This window comes from Cucurbitaria berberidis (assembly GCF_010015615.1).
Source record: "Cucurbitaria berberidis CBS 394.84 unplaced genomic scaffold K460scaffold_6, whole genome shotgun sequence".
NCBI lineage: Eukaryota > Fungi > Ascomycota > Dothideomycetes > Pleosporales > Cucurbitariaceae > Cucurbitaria > Cucurbitaria berberidis.
In genome coordinates this window covers 566,066-584,360 of record NW_024468940.1, presented here as the reverse complement: position 1 = coordinate 584,360, position 18,295 = coordinate 566,066, and the positions used below count along the sequence as shown (strand labels likewise).

Genomic DNA, 18,295 nt, shown 5'->3' with positions numbered 1-18,295 from the left:
GTCTCAGAAATTATTGAGCTATAAGATGTGAAAGGGGTATAAAATGCGGATGCTTCCTGTTAGACTATCACCCTTTCCTACCACATGCTGATGCCAGAACGCTCACTTTTCGAACCAAAACTACAAGCTCCTCTCATCGTCGGACGCTAGCACCACTGGTTGCCCTCGGCCTTCCAACGAAGCTTTCCCTCGTATGCACACGATCAATCTCGTAAGGATTGTCGTAGAAGTCATCTTCCGCCCTTATGGTTCGCCTACTCCGCGTCGACCGTCCGGTCTGGACTTTCTTCAGGACCTCTCCATCTGACTCCTTCTCCGCCTTCAGTTCTGCGAACTGAGGTGCGCTCTCCTCGTGCACCTCGTGCTCGGCCTCCTCGGCCTGCAGAGTTGCCGCGCGAGAATCGTCAGGGGTGTCTTCGCCAGCAGCTTGTTGCTGTGCCTTGGCCGCCTTAGCCGCCTGCATACCGCGGACGCGCTGCATAAAGGCATCGGCTTGGGCAGCGTACTTGCACTTCTTGCGAATGGCGGCGCCGTACCTGTAGAAGATGAAGGGTAGCGGAATGCATGCGACGGCGAGGAAGGCTGGAATCGAAGACGCCCAGTGAATTCCGAGCCTGTCATACATTTGCTTGGTGAACAAGGGGAAGGCAGCACCGAATACCGATCGGATGATACCGTTGCCCGCAAGTACAGACGCAGCGAAGATCGTGTAAGAGTCGATGAGGTAGTTCATGATCGAGAGGAAAATGAGGACCAGGCCAAAGCCGAATGGAATCGCAGCCACCACACTGGCTGCCCATGGCACCGATGGCCCATTCGTCCACGCGAACCAGAAGAGACCGATGGGGAGGGCAATGCCACCCACGATGCACATGGGAAGCCGCGCCTCAGGAGTGGTGTAGCCAACGCCAGATGCCTTGACTCTCTTCATGTACTGTTTGTTGTCGAACAGAATGACGTAGGCGATGGCGAGCAATACACCGATGGCTACAGCCACAAAAGGCAGACCACTGATACCCTCGTTCCAGCCACGGCCGATACGGTACACAATGGGGAAAGCACCAAAGAGCATGTACAGGATACCGTAGATGATGGCATGGTACAGGGAAAGAAGCAGGACGATTGGCTCGCAGAAGAGGAGGATCCAGGGTCGCTTGAGGCCAGTCGAAAAAGCCTCTCCGAGTGTGACCTTGCCTTGATCGATATCAGTCCTGGACCGGTATACTTTCCCAGACAGCTTCGAAAGTCTCTCCGCACGTCTCCTTAGCAGTACCGGAGGATACGTCTCAGGGACTAGACAGACGGTGGCGATCAGGATACAACCGGACCAAATGGCCATCAGACCATTCACCCAACGCCAACCCTCGGTCATTCCTAGGAATCCACCGATGATCGGACCAAGGACAGGTCCCATGAACGGCGCAGCAGAGAAGATGCTCATGGCTAATCCACGCTCGTTCGCCGAGAACAGGTCAGCGATGACACCGCCCGCATTCGTAAGCGGACTGGATCCGAAAGCAGCGGCGAAGAATCGGAGCAGGAGGAGACCGTGGATATTTGGGGCACCAGCAGCACCGGCGTTGAAAGCGACGAAGGCAAGAAAGGTTCCGGTGAAGACGAGCTGCCTCCCGTATAGTTCAGAGAAGGGAGCCCAGAGTAGCGGACCAAGAGCGAAACCGAGGACGAAAAGCGATACACCAAGTGTGACCACTTCTTGGCTGACACTGAATTCTATCATGATCTGCGTAATACCTACTACTATTAGTCTTGCACTTTACTCCAATGACGGGCTCGACTTACCCCCAGAAAATGCGGACGAGCAGAAGGATACGATGAGAACCGAGTTCGCGACGGTAAGGGCCATGATCCACTTCTTCGTCTTCGCCCATGTCATAGGGTTCCTTGGGTCATTGTCTATCCATTCGACGACATACGGGTCATCCTCTGTGCCCTCACCCTCGTACTCCCAGTTCACAATATCATTTGTTACGACGCCTTGATCCGTGATCAGCTTCCAGTGTGAGATACCCTCCTTCCCAGACTCGATGTCCATAGTGCTCTTCCCACCAGCTCCGGTCTCTTTCTCCATGATGTGTGTGTTATATCGGTTCGGTTCGCTGTGTTGATGTTTGGAGAATAGTTGAATATGAAGCGAGGCCCGAGGCCTAGGATTAAAATGAGTTAATTAAGGGAGTGATAAGAACAACAGGCAAGAAAGACGACTATCACAACCAGGAGCGGGAACATGTCATATATAAAGCAACATTCCGTCGGACTAAAACCCTGCACAAGCGCGGCGCCCAATCTTCTGGAAATCTCCTATTTCCATCGCAAACTATGCGCCATACCACGGAAGGGTCCGCATGAGGATGACACCATGCTTTGGCCACACCAAAACTTCAGCAGCCTCGGCCGAAGCACACACGCTATTCCCGAAATGTGCCCAAGAACGCAAAATCGTGCCCTCGGCGCCAATCAAAGCACAGCCACGCCGCATCTTTATCGGGGCGCTCTCTGGAAATTGTGGACCAGCGACACGATGGCAAACAGATCCGACTCCGTGCGTCATGGAGCTAGTGCAGCTTATATGCCGAATGGCGTGGGTGCCGAGGTTACCGAGGCTGATGCACGAATAGGTTAGCGAGCTTGTCCTGCGACGAAATCCACCGGTGTTACGGGCGGAGCAAGACTGCACAGCGGAGGGTCGGACGTCAGACAAACACCAGAATTGGGGCATGGGAGGGGTAACATGGTGGTGAGTACGCGTGTCTATATGGAGAAGGCTGATAAATCAGCGTATGAGCGCCTGGTTTTGACAGACTTATGCGCCAACTGGATACCGGACACGGATTACTTGAAGTCCACAGTACCACGACAGCGCTATACCGACTCGTACTGCCTGACGGACGGGTCATCGAAGACGTGTCAGTTGCTCTTCTGGTGGTGGACACACATCATCACGACGAATTCCGAACTCCAACGCCGACCATATGCACCCATGACCTTTCTTCTTCAAGAACGCTGATCCATCCTAATAAACCTCAACACTATCATGATGTAGTTATATACGCTGTACTTACATGTCTTCTCTAATAGCAACTGCCGTACCCATCAGCCAAAAACTCTTTCCGCATCCTTGGCTCAGATTAAGCCTCCGTTAGGCTCCGCCAGGTGTGCAAGCCACCAGCGGACGGGGCTCCCGAGAAAGTGGGTCCGCTGTGATTTCAGGTGGATTCTAGAAAATGTCGTTGGGCCGTAAACGCGAGATTGCCATGCTCCGTGCTTTGGGGGAGCAATGTTTGCCGAAGTCTAGACACTTGACATTTACGATCTGGTAGATGGTGCACGGGCATGTTCAGAGAGACTTGTTAGCAAATATCTCCCGGGCCAAACTCTCCTGTTTTGAAGATATTGAGGCCGTCGAGAAAGATGTGTCAATATCGGAAGGATCATTCTAGCTCTATGCGGGTAGAATCCCTACTAACCCGCTCTTAACTGATTCGCAGACAGTGGATACCTTATAATAGTCTCCGTATTTGTTGTTTGTATTTGTGCATCGCATCTTGATAATTGTACATGTTTAACCTTTTTGATTCGTCTCTCATAATTCCTTCCTAAACATAACGCCCCGTCCAATGACCCTAGCGCATCTATCGTGCGCTATGTAAAGTTCCACCATGGCGGATATTTTCCAACCATCCTTTGCGAGATGTCTTTGAATCTGCCAATCTGTTCTACAACTTCCACTATCCAATCTCGGTTATAGTTAATCAAACCTCGTTGCTGGGGTATGCCACCTTCTCCGTGGGCAGGAACTCTTCCTTGACCGACCTCATATTCACAAATCTTGCCAACAAATTCGCGCTTCCAGCCTTATCGTTCGTTCCGCTGGCTCGGGATCCACCGAATGGCTGCTGTCCAACAACCGCGCCTGTGCATTTGCAGTTGATGTAAAAGTTTCCAGCGGTATCCCTAAGCTTGTCGGATGCAAACTTAATCACCTCGCGGTCTTTGGCAAAGACAGCGCCGGTCAACGCGTACTCGGAAGCCTCGTCAATGTTCTTGATGATGTTGGCGAATGAAGATGGCGTGCTGTCGTCGTAGACATATGTAACGAGAATGGGACCGAAGAGTTCGCGAGAGAGGAGGGGGTGGGTAGGATTCGAAGTGCGGTAGATGGTGGGGTGAATGTAATAGCCTTTGCTGCTATCGTACTTTCCACCGACCACGAGCTCAAGCTCGCTGTCGTTCTTTGCCTCATCAATGACACCGGAGAGTTTCTTGAAGGACGCTTCATGGATTACGGGGCCGATGAAGTTGGAGAAGTCGGATGGTTCGCCGATCTTCAGGGCTTCGGTTTCGGCAACAAGTATCTGCTTGAACTCCGGCCAGACGGACTCGGGGACGTAGAGACGTGAGCAGGCGCTGCATTTTTGGCCTTGGTATTCGAAAGCGCCACGGACAGTTTGGATCGCCGCGTTAGAGATATCCGCGTCCTTGTGAACGAGATGGAAGTTCTTGCCTCCAGTCTCGCCAACAATTCTGGGGTAGCCCTGATACTTGCCCTCCGTAACACCTTCTGCGATCTTGCCATACAAAGACCGGAAGACGGCTGTACTGCCAGTGTAGTGAAGCGCCGCAAACTGCCTGTGAGAGAGCACTTCCTGTGTCACTTCCACTGCATCACCGGGGACCCACTGGATCACGTTTGGTGGAAGACCAGCTTCGATGAGGATCTGGTAGAGTAGCCAGTTGGAGGCGATAGCAGACGGAGATGGCTTCCAGACTACAACGTTGCCCATTAAGGCTGGCGCTGCGGGCAGGTTGGCGCCGATGGCTGTGAAGTTGAATGGGGATACGGCGTATACGAAGCCTTCGAGAGGGCGGTACTCGACGCGACTATTGCAGTCAGCATATATATAGCAAGGGTCAGTTAAGGACAACGACATACTTCCATACTCCTGGTGAGTTGTGTACTGGTTGAGTTCCGTATGTATCTTCCGCATACTTGACGTTGAACCTTCCCAAGTCAGTCTCAAAACTTTGACACGCCTGTATTCCAAACCATACCTTAAAAAGTCACACAGTTCCGCCGCCGCATCAATTTCAGCTTGCCACGCATTCTTGCCTTGTCCCAGCATTGTTGCAGCCATTATCTCATATCGGTACTTTGTGGAGATCAAATCTGCCGCCTTGAGGAACACTGCGGCGCGTTCGGCAAACGGCAGTGCCTCCCATTCTGGCTTGGCTGCCAATGCCGCCTTTATGGCCTTCTTGACATCGGCCGGGCTGGCGTTGGAGTATTTGGCGACTACGTCGGCGTGTGAGGAGGGGTTGTGTTGTGTGAGAACGGAGGAGTTGTTGATCTAGACGGTGTTAGTGATCTGAGACTCATAATGAGAGGGGAGATTTGTCCTCACATATTTGCCTCCAACAGCCAAAGGTACTTGGACTGCACCTTTCTTCAGCGCCGCAAGCGCATCTTGGAGCTTCTGTCTGTCCACGGAGCCTTTGGTGTAGTGATGCTGGAAGGTACATGTTAGCTGATGAAAGTCATACACTGCACTGATGGCTCTCCCAACTCACATTGGGCTCATTGTTGACCGCAGGAATCTTGAAGTTTGCAATCGTGCCAGCATACCTTCTGGATGCGATTTGCGCACCAGCATATGCCGCGGGCAGAGCGTTGAGGGACTTGGAAACGGAGCACAGAGGCTGAAGGGTTTTCGAGGAAACCATTGTGAATGCCGTAGGAATTTCTTAGGGAATTTAGGACGCAATCGAAGAGCTGTGTGTCTATGGTTTTGTATCCAGAGCCTTGGGGCTTGGAATGACGGCGCTGTGGGGTTGAGCCGACGCAAGCCGCAGTGTGGAGCATACGAACGCGACTTCGCGACTGCTAAGAAAAGATAGCGGCTCTCAAATCCTCGCACCAGCATTTGTTGCGCCATTAGAGAACATTTCGTTGACAGCACGATCCGATGTCGCAGCGACTCTCATGCGGTCAGCTACGGTCCAGGGCTTGGGGATGGTTTTCGGGACTCAAAGTGGGGAGACAACATAGTAGCGTGCGCGAAGCAGAACAATCTATGGGGCACTCAGAACTGATATTCCGCATAATCATGATCCAGGCAGTTGTCATTGGTATCTTCGTGATATCTATCTGAATACTTGTCTGTAAAAAGTACACAGGCCCATCATTCAGCCCGTTGTCAAACGCCGATTCGCCGTCCTTTTTTAAGATGCTCTACATGTAGCAATATCTACATCTCCATCGCCTCAGGTGCATCGACGCCATTCGACTCATCGCCCCAGAGACCCTCCAACTTGAACTCTGCAGCCCACTCCTTCACAATCTCCTTCTGATCGCCGACAAGGCCCTTGGACTTGGAAGCAGGGGCTGTCTTCGTCGTTACGGGAGCAGCGGGGTCGTACTTCGGAGGGCTTGTCCAGCCTTGAATGCGCCCGTCTCTCCAGTCGTTGATAACAGTCTGTGCAGCGCTGTGGAGGTTGGGCACGCCGCCTCTGCCCAGTCGACCTCGCTTTCTCGCAACCTGGACCAAGAAATCGGTAGTCCTATCGTTGCCAACAGAATGTAGAGGAGGTAAATCGTAAACTTCCATGAGCTTAGAGAAAAGGTCCTCTGACGAAGACAGTCTCTTTAACAGGAGAGTCACGGCCGGAACAGGGTCATCAATCTCTTTCGGTGGAACAGCGTTCAGTAGGATGAGTCGTGCTTTCTGTTGTACCTTGCTTTCCTTGGATCCTTCCGAGCTGTTCGGGAACACAATACCAGGCGAATCGAGAAGCTTCAACTTGTTGTCCAGTTTGACTTCTCGCAGGCTGGTGGTAACGCCGGCTTCGGCACCAACTGGGCAGCCAGCAGGCCTGCCGCCCATCCTCGAACTCAAGGCATTGATGACAGAGGATTTGCCCACATTGGGATATCCGATGATGCCAACCTTGACTGAGCGCTTGAGTTGCCGTGATTCGGCAAATGTTTTGAGGGCCTTGAACAAAGTCTCGGAGGTTCCCTTAATGGTGAGATCCTTGTGCTCGAAGGTCTTCGCGCCTCCCGCCGGTTTCCCAGCACGGAGTGGAAGAGTAGGGAACGACCGCCGTAGATATATCAGCCATGCACGAAGAGCTGGCGGTGGTACAAGATCGATCTTGTTGAGGATAAAAATCAAGCGCTTGCTGCCTCCGTCGGCGGCCATGACCAGTTGTTCTACCTCTTTTGATCGTGTTGCTGTAGGATCTCGTGCATCAAGCACGTATAACACAACGTCTGCGGAGTCGACGACCTGTTTGTACACTTTGTCGAACTGCTTCCGTGAGGTGTCTTTGCGAACCTTGACTGCGCCGTCTTCGTCGGACTCTGAGTCTTCTGAATCGTCCTCCATGGCATCTTCGTCGTGCTCGTCCTTTTGTTCAAACGCGGCGGCGCGTGCTTTCGCGGAAGCTAAGAGTGCAGCCATGGGGTTTGCATTGTCCTGTATGTGTTTAGCGTCGTCGCAGAGTATAGCAACGCGGGTGAACTGACCACTTGCATGGAATCCTCATCTTCGCTGCCATCAAGCAGTTCGTTGTCCTCGACGTCGAACTCCTCGAACTCGACGTCGCCCTCCACAGCATCTGCTGCAGGTCCAACACCAAGTCTTTGTTGTTTTGCTAGTTCACGGCGGCGCGCATTCTCCTCCTCTTTTCTCCTGCGCGACTCCTCAACTTCAGCCAAGATCTTGTCCTTGTACGGGAAGAGGTTGGGAATGCCAGGGTCCTTCTTTGATTTCGATCGCCATTCTGGGTTCTGGTCTTATCAGCATGATTCTGTCTGGGTTGTACAGCATCCGTACCTTCTTAGCTAGCTTTTTGTCCTTCTTCTGCTTTGAGGCGGACCGCTTTTCGATCTTGTGTCGCAACCGCACGGGTTGGCGCTTCGATTTGGGCTCTTGATCGACGTCAGCGTGCCGCAAGATGACTTGGATATTAATAACTTACTTCCGACCTTCATCGTGTAATGTCGTTGTCAGGTGTGGCGGTCTGTTCGGATCACCGCAAAGGTAGTTCGAAATTTCGAAATCCGAGCCAAGATTTTGACAGGGATCCGTTGGCGGTGAGCGGCAGCATTTCGCACGTGCCCCTCCATTCCCCGCCGCAGCTCGACGCATCTTCGGCTTTTGCAGAGAGGTCAATTAGAGTCAAAAGTCTCCGACAAGGCACTTCAGCCGCATGGAATGATATTAAATGCTGTAGAAATCCTGAGAGATCGGATAGAGTTCCAGACTGAGGATGGCAGCTTCAGCATAAACTGCTGGTGCCTCTGTCATTGGCTGCATCATCAACAATTGGCGGCCCGGATACCTAATGCGGCTAGAACGTTCTTGCAACTCGACTCGTCAATGTTCTCTTTACTTACGCTGTCGCCTCTATTTAATAACGTGTAAGAACATGCAGAGAGAATAATTCCTTACTCGAAACACCAGCTCATCTTCCCCCCCGATTCCACGCTCACAATGACTGTCCCGGAACCTTCCTTCTCCGCGCCTGCCAAAACAGTCAGGTATCATGGCTTGGTCAGTCACACCCGACCACCCACAACAAAGACTGGCCCCTAACCATGTTCGTAGTTGTTTGATATGGAGTATGCGCCCTATGCAGCGTTACATGAGAATAGGTGGTACTGACCGTAGTAGTGGGACCATCATCGACTCCACAGACGCAGTAGTCAAGCATTGGCAGCAGTAAGTCGTCGATGCGATATCAAACACATGTGCTGGGCTCACCTCTTCAGGATAGGGAAAGAGATCGGCGTCAATCCCGAAGTGATACTTGCTACGTCACACGGACGAAGGTCGATTGATGTTCTCCAGATCTATGAGCCAAGACTCGCTAATTGGGACTGTAAGTGCATTCAGCATCATGGTTAGATGGACGCACTTTGCTGATGATGGGAGCTAGACATCAGCCATGCAGAAGGCCTGATCCCGAAAAGGTTTGGTCAGGATGCGACGGAAATCCCTGGGTCTCGAGCTATGCTGGAGAAGCTCGAACAACAGGCTGTTCCTTGGTGTATCGTCACTTCAGGGACACGACCGCTCGTGAGCGGCTGGCTTGATGTCATGAAACTGACCCACCCAAACAACATTGTCACGGCCGAAGATGTCCAGCATGGCAAACCTGATCCGGCATGCTATCAAATGGGAGAGAAGAAGTTGGGCCTTCAAGTAAAAGAACCTTCCATCGTCGTCTTCGAAGACGCGCCTGCGGGTGTCCGCTCAGGCAAAGCCGCCGGGTGTACAGTGGTTGCACTGTTCACGACTCACACGCTAGAGCAGCTCGTAGAAGCTGGCGCGGATTACATTGTCCGGGACATGCGAAGTGTCAGGCTCAAGTCATGGGATTGTACAACAGGCGAGGGACAACTCGAAATTGTGGATGCCTTGGTGGTGTAGGCAAACGCAACGACAGAATAAAATCTTTCTCACCAAAGTCCGGCTTATTTTCGCATGTACATGTACAGAATGACTTGCCGGAGTTGTTGCATGGATGAATCAGTTACTCAGTTACTCAGCTCCAGTCAGACAGGTGTGGTGGACATCGAGATAAGCTCTGCATCGACGTCTAGCTCCAAGTGGCTTTCAGTGTGAGCACAGCCCAGCTTGCACCGGGACTTGCCTTGCGGAGCATGTGGTCGCTTCGGCTTTCAGCGTCATCCCTACTCAAGTAAAGTCGCATGGTGTGTTGCATCGCATAGCGTTCGTCTTGGAGCCATCTGAGCCACACCAAGTGTTTTCTAGAACGTTAACAGATTACCGGATACGACTACGTCAGGACGGAATGACCTCGGGCACTTTGCTTGTTTGAGAGCATCGCCGCAGTGGTGCGACACCAGACTGCTTGATGTCGTGCGCGCAGCGTGTTGAGTGCAGGCCCAAGTTGCTGCGCTGCCCATCCGAGGGACGCCCTTGCTGCTGGAGAGTCTGACTTTGTTCAAGCAGCCCTTAGCGAGCTTCTGCAGCGGCCTCCCAAAAGTGAGTCCTGAGAGCTACGGCCGGGTTCAACGTTACCCGAGTCGGACGACACACGAACGTTGTAGGACAAGCCAGGCCGTATTTGAGTTGCTCAAGTCGCACCAAGGCCGAATTGGTGTGAGGGCTGCAAGGTACGCTCGACAAGTGCTGCCAAAACATGTGCTCCCAACATCCGCGAGCCAGACGAGGCGCAGAGATACCCCTGGGCCATGCAGCGTTCTGAGGACAAGGTTGTCACACAAATGCTCGTCTGGACCGGAAGCGGTTACTGGGGAGGTCCTACTCGGCGACTCGTGAGAGGGCAGAAGAGCGCCAGCAACCAAGCGAGAGTGTGCCAATGCGCAGTGGAGGAGAAGCGCGAGGTTGAAGCTGACATAACAGAGGCGCTTCGCGGGTTGAAATCACAGGAAATGGGCGAGGTCGAGCGGCTCTCGTGTAGGCCAGACGCTACACGGTGATTCAACTTGGTTCAGGTCTCGACTAGCAGACCAGCTTGGAGCCTTTCGAGACGGGGGTCCGTTCAACAACCTGGAGACGCCCTCCGACGAGGTATTCTCCGAGCGGGCGCGGGGCCCAAGCTGCAATCTCATCTCCAAGGCCCTCCCTATGCACTCGTCTCGGTAAATGACGATGGACGAAGCCAGTGTCATCGTTCCGAAGGGACATGATCAATGCCTCCTCGTCAAAGCCAGGCTCCCGCGGGCAGGCGGCGGATCAGCCGCGACCGCAGTTCCCTCCGCGGCCCGTCCAATAGGCGGCCTGGAGTAGAGTGCCCCTGTGCGCAACAAGCCGCTGCGCGCCTCGGACTGTTGACCTGGCTGTCGAGTGCTGGCGGTTCTGCTTGACAAGCGTGTGCGTGACGGCCTTCACGCTGCATCAGGGCGAGCAGAGCGAGCAGGTGGCCAAGGGCGAAAGCCTCGAATCACCAGCCGACACCCTGCTCCAGCGCAGCCTGCGTGCTGAGCAGAGACGGCCAGTGTCACGAACAATGCAAGTTATTTTTGTGCCGGAGAGCATGCAGATGGGGGGAAAGTGGCTTAGCCCTCCAGCCAACCACGGCCCGCTTGCCAACCAACTCCTGATATCCCCGGGCGTCCCTGCTCCTCTTCTACCGCCTTCCCACGCTCGCTTCGTGCCCTCCAGCGCTGCCGTCGCGCCGAACACTCTCGTTCCTGTGATGCTCCTCATCGTCGCTCGCTACCGCTACGCTGCGCATAATAAAACAGTATAATATCCCTCGCCCACCGCGGCCCTCGACTCTCCGTGCGCCCTAGGCCCGTACTACGCATCATCGCCTGAACCTTGGACGGCTGTTGCTGTCAATAGCTGCCACCATACCACCGTCGTTCAACAAACCGCACTACCCAGCCCTCCGTCGAGCTATCAATACTGCCCAACCCCGTCTGAGACGACTTTGTCGCTGTTCGCGGCGCGTCGAGTATGGATCCGTCCGACTCGCAACCGCAGAGCAGCGGGGCCTCCAAGTCTAGCACGACAGCTGCACCTGCGCAGAAACAGCCCGGCTGCGATGTCAAGCCGCGCCTCACCAAAGACCAGCACGATGTTCTCGAGCAGCACTTCTTGGCGCAGCACAAGCCGAGCACCAACGTGAAGAAGGACTTCGCCCTGAAGCTGGGCGTGCCGTTGGACAAGATCAATGTTAGCACTCGTTCCCCTGCCTACAGCCCATCATGATGCTAACTGAACTTGCAGAACTGGTTTCAGAACCGCAGAGCCAAGGTCAAGCAGGATCGCAAGAAGATGATGAACCAGTACAACATGCAAGTGGGCGTGTCGTACGGGCACCCGCATATGCCAGTCATGCCCAGCCAATTCACGCACCATCAAGAGCAACAACACGCGCAAATACCCATGCATCAAGACTTCTACCCTAGGACCGCTGACGTCAGCCCTCCAAGCCTCCCCGTCCAAAGCGCCGAAGGGCCGTCAGCCCTAGACCTAGGCCCCCAGATCTCACTGCAGCAGCAGTACGACATGCAGCATTCTCTGCGATCGATCCCAGAGGCTGACCGGACTACATCCTATCATCCAAATGCCGTCATGCACTCTATCATGGCTGCAACCAACGGGGCTTACATGCACAACAATGGCATGCCCATCAACGCGCAAGAACCAGCCTTCTCATACGACACAAGCGGACTACCCGATGCCTATTCGAATGACCTGGCTTTCAACGGATCCTTGTCCAACGACCTCGCACCGTCACACCCGGCCTTTACCTTTGCCGACTTCGGAATCGATTACTCCACGCTCACTGCTACCGAAACCAACACCTCAAGCTCAGCTGATGTCCATCACAGCACAGGGTCCATTTCTTCAGAGCCGTCACCCTTCTCTGGTGGCCAATCCACTGGAGCTACCCAGTCGCCCAACGGCCCAACTCCTCCTTCAGTCCCGTCAGTCACTTCTCTTTATACTGGGTGGACAGAGGATCAAACTCAAGTAGCGCAACCCAAGCAGGATGACGAGGTTAATGACCAGTTTGCCACACCTTACACACTCACCCAGGCGTCCGCTTCGGAGCAGACACTTCCATTCTGGGGTCAAGATCCACGCACTCAGGCCTTCCCACAGTCGAGTTTCTATCAGCAGCAGAACCTATCTGCGCAGGCCGTCTTTTCCTCGCCTGGGCAAGACCATGCACGGAAGCTCAGTGCGGCTCCTTCAGACTTCGACTTCCCTCCAGTTTTCCATGAGGATGCGTATGCGCGAAGGAACTCTTCAACGAGCAATCTAGCGAACAATATGGACGCAATACACATCCGAAACGGCACGCCAGATGAGTTCAAACAGCCCAATCAGCCTTCTAGTATTGCTGCGAGAAGACAGAAGCGACCAGTTGCTTTGAACTCAACGGCAATTAGGAGTGCGTCTTACTCTGCTCCGATGCCTTCTCCTGGTGGCAACAACGATCATGCTTTACGAAGAATTCGTTCAAGTGGAATTGGGAATGCTGCGGGTCGTATCCAGAAATCTCAGCCAGGCTCAGCACAACGCTCGCCTATGGCAATGAGCTTCTCGGACGCTGCTGCTTCGCCCAAGTTTGCAAGAACGTTTTCCTCTTCGAGTGCTACTACCATTGGACAGGGCGGTAGTCTAGCACCGCCAACCCCACTCACTCCTCAGGATTTCGGAAACTATTGGCAGAGTAGTACCGTCATCAGGCCACATTCGGTTATGCCTGAGCACAACAGTCCAGAAAGCATGCACACTTGCTGGTCTGTTGACCAACCTGGAACTTTACTTGGGAAGAGCAACTCCCCGCAGTCTACGTCTTTAGACTTGCAGGCACGATTTGCCAATGACGCTATGTATCGCGACACGCCTCCGCAGTCAGCACCTGCCACACAGCAAACCTTTCCAAGGACCGCGTACACGCACCGTCCCCAGATGCGAGCGGGCTTCCACTCAACTACCGACCTCACCATAGAGCAGCCCAAGCCATCACACTTCCGGAGACCTTCGCTTCCGGATACTGCGCAAACTCAAGTTGAAGAGGGCAACATGCAGTATCTTCAGAGCGGCAACATCAACTACAATGACTACAAAGACATTTCACTGAATAGCATCCACCACAACATTCCCTTTGCTCCGCCGGTCTCGTCCATGCCAGATTTTCTTGTCCATCAGTACACACCACCAGACGGCACAGATCCGCATGGCAATCTCATACGACGAGCGACAGAAGCCCAACCTAAAAGCTTCATCTTTGCGAATCAAGGGCCTAGCGACTTCAGGGCACAATAGGACCCGTGAAGCGTCATAGGCTCCACATCAAATTTACTCACGCCCTTTTCGATATTTTCTTGATTATACCCAGTTTCGCTCAAATTAGGCGATAGGCTGGAGAAGCCGCGCCTCATCTCTATCACCATCATCTCATAACTTCATTTTGTCACTATTCTTTGATCATCACTGTCCATGAAGAGGCGGCACACGATTCATATCACCTTGCACCCTGTCTCTTCTTTAGCATGTCCATGTGGTACGCAACGCGAGGTCTGGAGGATAGCCTCTTGGTAATGGTAATATAGTGTCTGGTGGTCACATACCTTGGCGCAGGCGTTTGAAAAGAAGTGAAAACTTCTTCATTTGGATATCTTGCACTGGATGAGCTGGATTCACGAAACGTTTTCTTAGCGTACATTTTTTTATCTCATAAAGTTACAGGAGCGAAGCCTTCGGGCTGATTAGTTCTTTGCCATGTTCCTATCAGTTTTCATACGGGTTGAGGGAGGAAGGACGATGGAGCAATGATGGGCCGGTCATGGTGCCTGGATGCAGTGCAGGAGACCCCCGGAATGCATAATTCGAAATGAGAGTGATTTGCCGCTCAACGGCCATCCGTTCACGTCTCTCACCATTGCTTTACTGTGGAACTGTCCGCGTGATCGACTAGCATGCTGTGTGTCACTCTGCATGCATCGGTCAGAAATGGAGATGACACCGTTCAACCCAACTAGACTCAACAACCCACAGCCTTGACTCGCAATGAAGCAAGCGGCGTATATGCATCCTTCATCTCCACTATCTCAACAACGCATTTTTCTTTTCTCCCCTGCATGTAGGCACATGCTCTCCCTTCCTCCATGGCGATCCCACCTCTCCGACGCGAAGGCCCCGATCTCGCTGCAATATCGCAACGTCCGGGGCGGACCGCAGAGGGACCGCAGAGGAGGCTGATTGGACTGGATGCCACACCACACATATACACACACACACGCACGCTCATTGCTTTTGATGAGCCACCCGGTCGTTCGCACATCGAACTACTAACGTTGCTTTTTCTTCGAGCGACGGCACGCCATGCAGACCCTGCGTCGGACTAAGTGACCCCTCTGTTGGACGGACTAGTCTAGTGTTGGTTGTTTCATGTGTTGAGAGAATTTGCTATACTGTCGGCGTGAATGGCGATACTCAAATGAGTAAAAGCATGCAGTCAACGCTATCATTTGCCTTGCTAGTATAAAAAAACCGAAAGTAGAAAGGTATATGCCGCCCTGCAGGAACCTTTTGGTCTAGATCCCTGTTTCTTTTGCAGATCAAGATTTTCCTAATGTGATCGGAAGAAACGAGTAGTCGGTAAAAGAAAGAATAAACTTTACATCCCCACTTATGGCTGTTTGTCCCGAGCTCGAGCTAAGTTTCAGCTGCACATGGCCACAGCCACTGCGTTGTTGATCATTCTACTAAGGGGGTGGGAACCTCTTGAGAGTTTGGGCTCATTGTTACACCTTCTGGTTTCTCTCTAGAACGTTTTACTTCCACTTTGTCTTTAACAGATATAAAACTCAAAGAAGATGATTATACATATAGATTCTCCAAAAGGCCTAGGTGACAAGAAAGTTGAATCTGTTCGTCTGCAGTTCTGAAGAGTCTCGGAACTTTGAACCGGCCGAGGTGTGCTCGATCTGCAGGCCAGTGGGGTGATATCGGGCACTGGAGTCTGGTTGGTGGGTACGTTTGTTTGGTAGCGACGGCTGATCGGGAGTGTATTCAGGCGAGTTGAAGGGGAAAGTCGGATTCGGAGTAAGAACAGCCAAGTTTGATTGGAGTTCACTTCCCGTCAACAGTGGTACCGTGCACTTGGAGTACGTACCCATATCACGCGAGACAAATGGTAGTGAGAGATGAGATTCTAAGAACGCCAAGGATTCACACTTTTGTTTTGTGGGTCGGAAGATACGGTCGCTATCGTAGCAATGAAGATACGCACATGAGCCTCTATGATGATTTTTCTTTTCTGTCTAGAGTCATTTTCCCCAGTGAATTTCACGAAACCTGCTCCACTTCCACGTATAACTCCTTTGCCCTTATCTTGGTCTCTATCCCTCCACCCGCTCGAGAACCAATTGTTCAACCTCCCTCGAGGGTGGCGTTGATACCGCCGAACTCAACGCACTCGCGCTAGAAAACAAACTCGAACTTCGAGATGGTGGCAATGCCATGGAATTCTCACTCGAAGTCGTCCTTGAAAGCGCATATATAGACTCGTAGTCCGGCGCAAATTCCTTGGACGGTTCCCTCGGCACATACAGTGGCAAAGGATCAACATCGTCGCCGTCCTCCAGTGGCGATGGTAGCTCGCGAGGCATGCGAGGCAGGATTTCGAGTGGTGTGGTGGACTTGACGGTGAAGTGTTGGTCATTGAATTTGATGCCGATGGACACGGTTAGGGCGTATCGGCGTGTAATTGTGTAGGTTTTGAAGGTTGGTACGCATTCCGCGTCGTCGACAAGGCGGAAGTTGGATGTAAGTGACACCATTTTGCCGAATGGGAGAGACTTGTTCATGCTGGTGCGTGCTATACAAGTAACATGTTTCGAGACAATGTCCTCGGGTTCCGTCATGTGATGCCCACACATACTCGTGGAGTAGGTAGAAATAGTGACCGATAGAGAATCCAAGATGCATTCTCCTTTGGCCTCATTGAATGGATCTCTTGTATTCACTAGGCTTATGGAGAGGGGTATGTGTTGTCCTGGGGCTATTGACTCGGGGTGCCAAAGACTTGGTAAAATTCGCGGATTGCTATTCGAAGAACGGCGCAAGAACACCTTATCGACTGCCGTTCGAGTGTTTTCTTTCTCTTTTGCCGGTTTCCATCTTTGACCGTATAGCAAAGCCGAAGTGATCTTGGCCTCTCGTGGTACCTCTCCTTGTGGTGTTGGATGGTATCGCAGCATATGTTTGCATCTTTTCGTGCCTCTTGAGTCAGCAAAGACTAGCCTGGCCTGAACGAAGTAGGAGATATGTGCTGCTCCACCTGGCGTATTGGTCTTGAGTTGAAGGGTTGGCGGAAGTGGGTGCGGTTCTCTGAGGTAGTTGGGGCCATGAATCAGTCGCTTGTATCTTTGCTCAGTCGATTCTGGAAATGTGAATTCGAAAGTCCACGAGTACTTCTTCGGATCTAGCGTCGACCGCGGTATTATCTCTATTTCACGATTGAAAAGACGGATTTTCTCTTCGTAGTCCCGTCTTGGTGGGACGTCGTCGTCGTTTCCATAGATACGGTACGGTCGACTCGTCTTCGTAATGCAACTGCCGGCAAAAACCACCTTGAGTGACTCGATTTGTTCCTGCTCTTCCACTATCAGAATAATTCGTCCAGTGACTAGTTCTCCCTTTCTATACGTCTTGTTGCTGTCACCATCTACGATAACTCGCAACACTGGCTCTGTCATTTTGTACGTGGAATTGGGAGATCAGCAATGCAGGGACCGAGCTTGCATATAAGAAAGAACGAGTGATTTCGATGATTCGCCCGATGAGACACCCGGTTATCGGTGGTAGTCCCGACTAGGAGAACGTTTGCCGGGGTTATAGTCGGCGCCAAGTAATGTGGGTTGCGGCTGGGCATGCAACAGAGATAGGATAATGGAAGGTAGGAGGAGTAGTGCGTCTTGGGAAAAGAGGCTGAGTGCAGCGGGAATGTACTGCATTTCTTGCGCAAAACTGGGCGGCTTGAACACATAATACCGCCAAGTGTCCGACAAGAAAGCGGTAGGATCAATGTCCAACGGCTGCACTTACATACCTCGCACCGAGTGTTGTCCATGGCGCTATAGCTCCATGATAAAGAATGTTTGCGGTCGCCATGGCCACGAACCACGACGCCCGTTTCAGCTACCATTCGATCGTAATGACAACCTACCCAACGGCCCAATACACCTTTGACACCTTGTTCCAAGTCAGGCCTCAAAGATAATCCTTCGGTGGCATTCCACAAGTGCCAAAGAGCAGAATGCAGCCAAGGAGGCAAGGCCCTCTTGGCTGGGGTCTCGATCAGCCACGCGGAGACCCCAGGTTCCCCCGCTATCTGCGTTAAAGCCCACCAATATGGGACTGCAGGTAATCAAAGCAGTCCACAAACGATATGTGATTTTGAGATCTGGAGAATTGCAAGCCCAGTTGGGTGAATCATTTCAGATCGAGCAATCGGTTGCAGAATGGAAGTGAGTTCGAAGGGGGGAAGTCTCCTACGCCAAGCCACATGCACCAACGACGGCCGATTACGCGCTTTAAGACCTGATTGCGTTCACAAAGGTCTTGGATGGTGGCCAAGACCATCATCACGGACCGACTAGCCAGAAATGCCGGAGGAATAGGGAGACAAGGCCGCTCGCCATGCACACGAAGACTGCGACGGCTTGTTCGCAGCCCGGTACTCAAGCTCGACGCGCGTAGCTGCGTATTGAGCGATCTTGCAAGCGTAAAGCCGTTGGCAGGCGACGACGACGACG

General features: G+C 52.6%; 7 protein-coding genes across 7 annotated transcripts; 3 read left to right on the top strand and 4 right to left on the bottom strand.

Moving 5' to 3' along the window:
* Positions 1-133: 133 nt before the first annotated feature.
* On the bottom strand, positions 134-2,089 carry K460DRAFT_410226 (MFS general substrate transporter; the record flags this gene model as incomplete). The annotated part of the gene is made up of 2 exons (XM_040937348.1): positions 134-1,752; positions 1,801-2,089. 2 exons carry the CDS (start codon positions 2,087-2,089, stop codon positions 134-136), a joined length of 1,908 nt encoding a protein of 635 aa, XP_040783386.1.
* K460DRAFT_436287 (uncharacterized protein) lies at positions 1,759-3,409 on the top strand. Its single transcript, XM_040938409.1, has 2 exons — positions 1,759-2,560; positions 2,642-3,409. The coding sequence occupies exons 1-2, from the start codon at positions 2,246-2,248 to the stop codon at positions 3,023-3,025; spliced, it is 699 nt and encodes a 232-aa protein (XP_040783385.1). The 5' UTR covers positions 1,759-2,245; the 3' UTR covers positions 3,026-3,409.
* A 12-nt stretch (positions 3,410-3,421) lies between these two features.
* Positions 3,422-5,793, bottom strand: K460DRAFT_370802 (delta-1-pyrroline-5-carboxylate dehydrogenase 1). Its single transcript, XM_040934230.1, has 5 exons — positions 5,587-5,793; positions 5,421-5,525; positions 5,071-5,366; positions 4,952-5,020; positions 3,422-4,899 (listed from the first exon to the last, which is right to left on the bottom strand). The coding sequence occupies exons 1-5, from the start codon at positions 5,737-5,739 to the stop codon at positions 3,771-3,773; spliced, it is 1,752 nt and encodes a 583-aa protein (XP_040783384.1). The 5' UTR covers positions 5,740-5,793; the 3' UTR covers positions 3,422-3,770.
* Positions 5,794-6,057: 264 nt separating this feature from the next.
* Positions 6,058-8,049, bottom strand: K460DRAFT_347139 (nucleolar GTP-binding protein 2). Its single transcript, XM_040931335.1, has 4 exons — positions 7,999-8,049; positions 7,854-7,948; positions 7,544-7,807; positions 6,058-7,493 (listed from the first exon to the last, which is right to left on the bottom strand). The coding sequence occupies exons 1-4, from the start codon at positions 8,009-8,011 to the stop codon at positions 6,264-6,266; spliced, it is 1,602 nt and encodes a 533-aa protein (XP_040783383.1). The 5' UTR covers positions 8,012-8,049; the 3' UTR covers positions 6,058-6,263.
* A 294-nt stretch (positions 8,050-8,343) lies between these two features.
* Positions 8,344-9,546, top strand: K460DRAFT_370800 (HAD-like protein). The gene is made up of 5 exons (XM_040934229.1): positions 8,344-8,573; positions 8,628-8,641; positions 8,694-8,741; positions 8,792-8,901; positions 8,959-9,546. Exons 1-5 carry the CDS (start codon positions 8,514-8,516, stop codon positions 9,450-9,452), a joined length of 726 nt encoding a protein of 241 aa, XP_040783382.1. The 5' UTR covers positions 8,344-8,513; the 3' UTR covers positions 9,453-9,546.
* Positions 9,547-10,240: 694 nt separating this feature from the next.
* Positions 10,241-13,799, top strand: K460DRAFT_410222 (uncharacterized protein; the record flags this gene model as incomplete). Its single annotated transcript, XM_040937347.1, has 3 exons — positions 10,241-10,466; positions 11,440-11,690; positions 11,745-13,799. 3 exons carry the CDS (start codon positions 10,241-10,243, stop codon positions 13,797-13,799), a joined length of 2,532 nt encoding a protein of 843 aa, XP_040783381.1.
* A 1,967-nt stretch (positions 13,800-15,766) lies between these two features.
* Positions 15,767-17,386, bottom strand: K460DRAFT_192948 (uncharacterized protein). The gene has a single exon (XM_040927135.1). The coding sequence runs from the start codon at positions 17,234-17,236 to the stop codon at positions 15,878-15,880; it is 1,359 nt and encodes a 452-aa protein (XP_040783380.1). The 5' UTR covers positions 17,237-17,386; the 3' UTR covers positions 15,767-15,877.
* Positions 17,387-18,295: the final 909 nt, after the last annotated feature.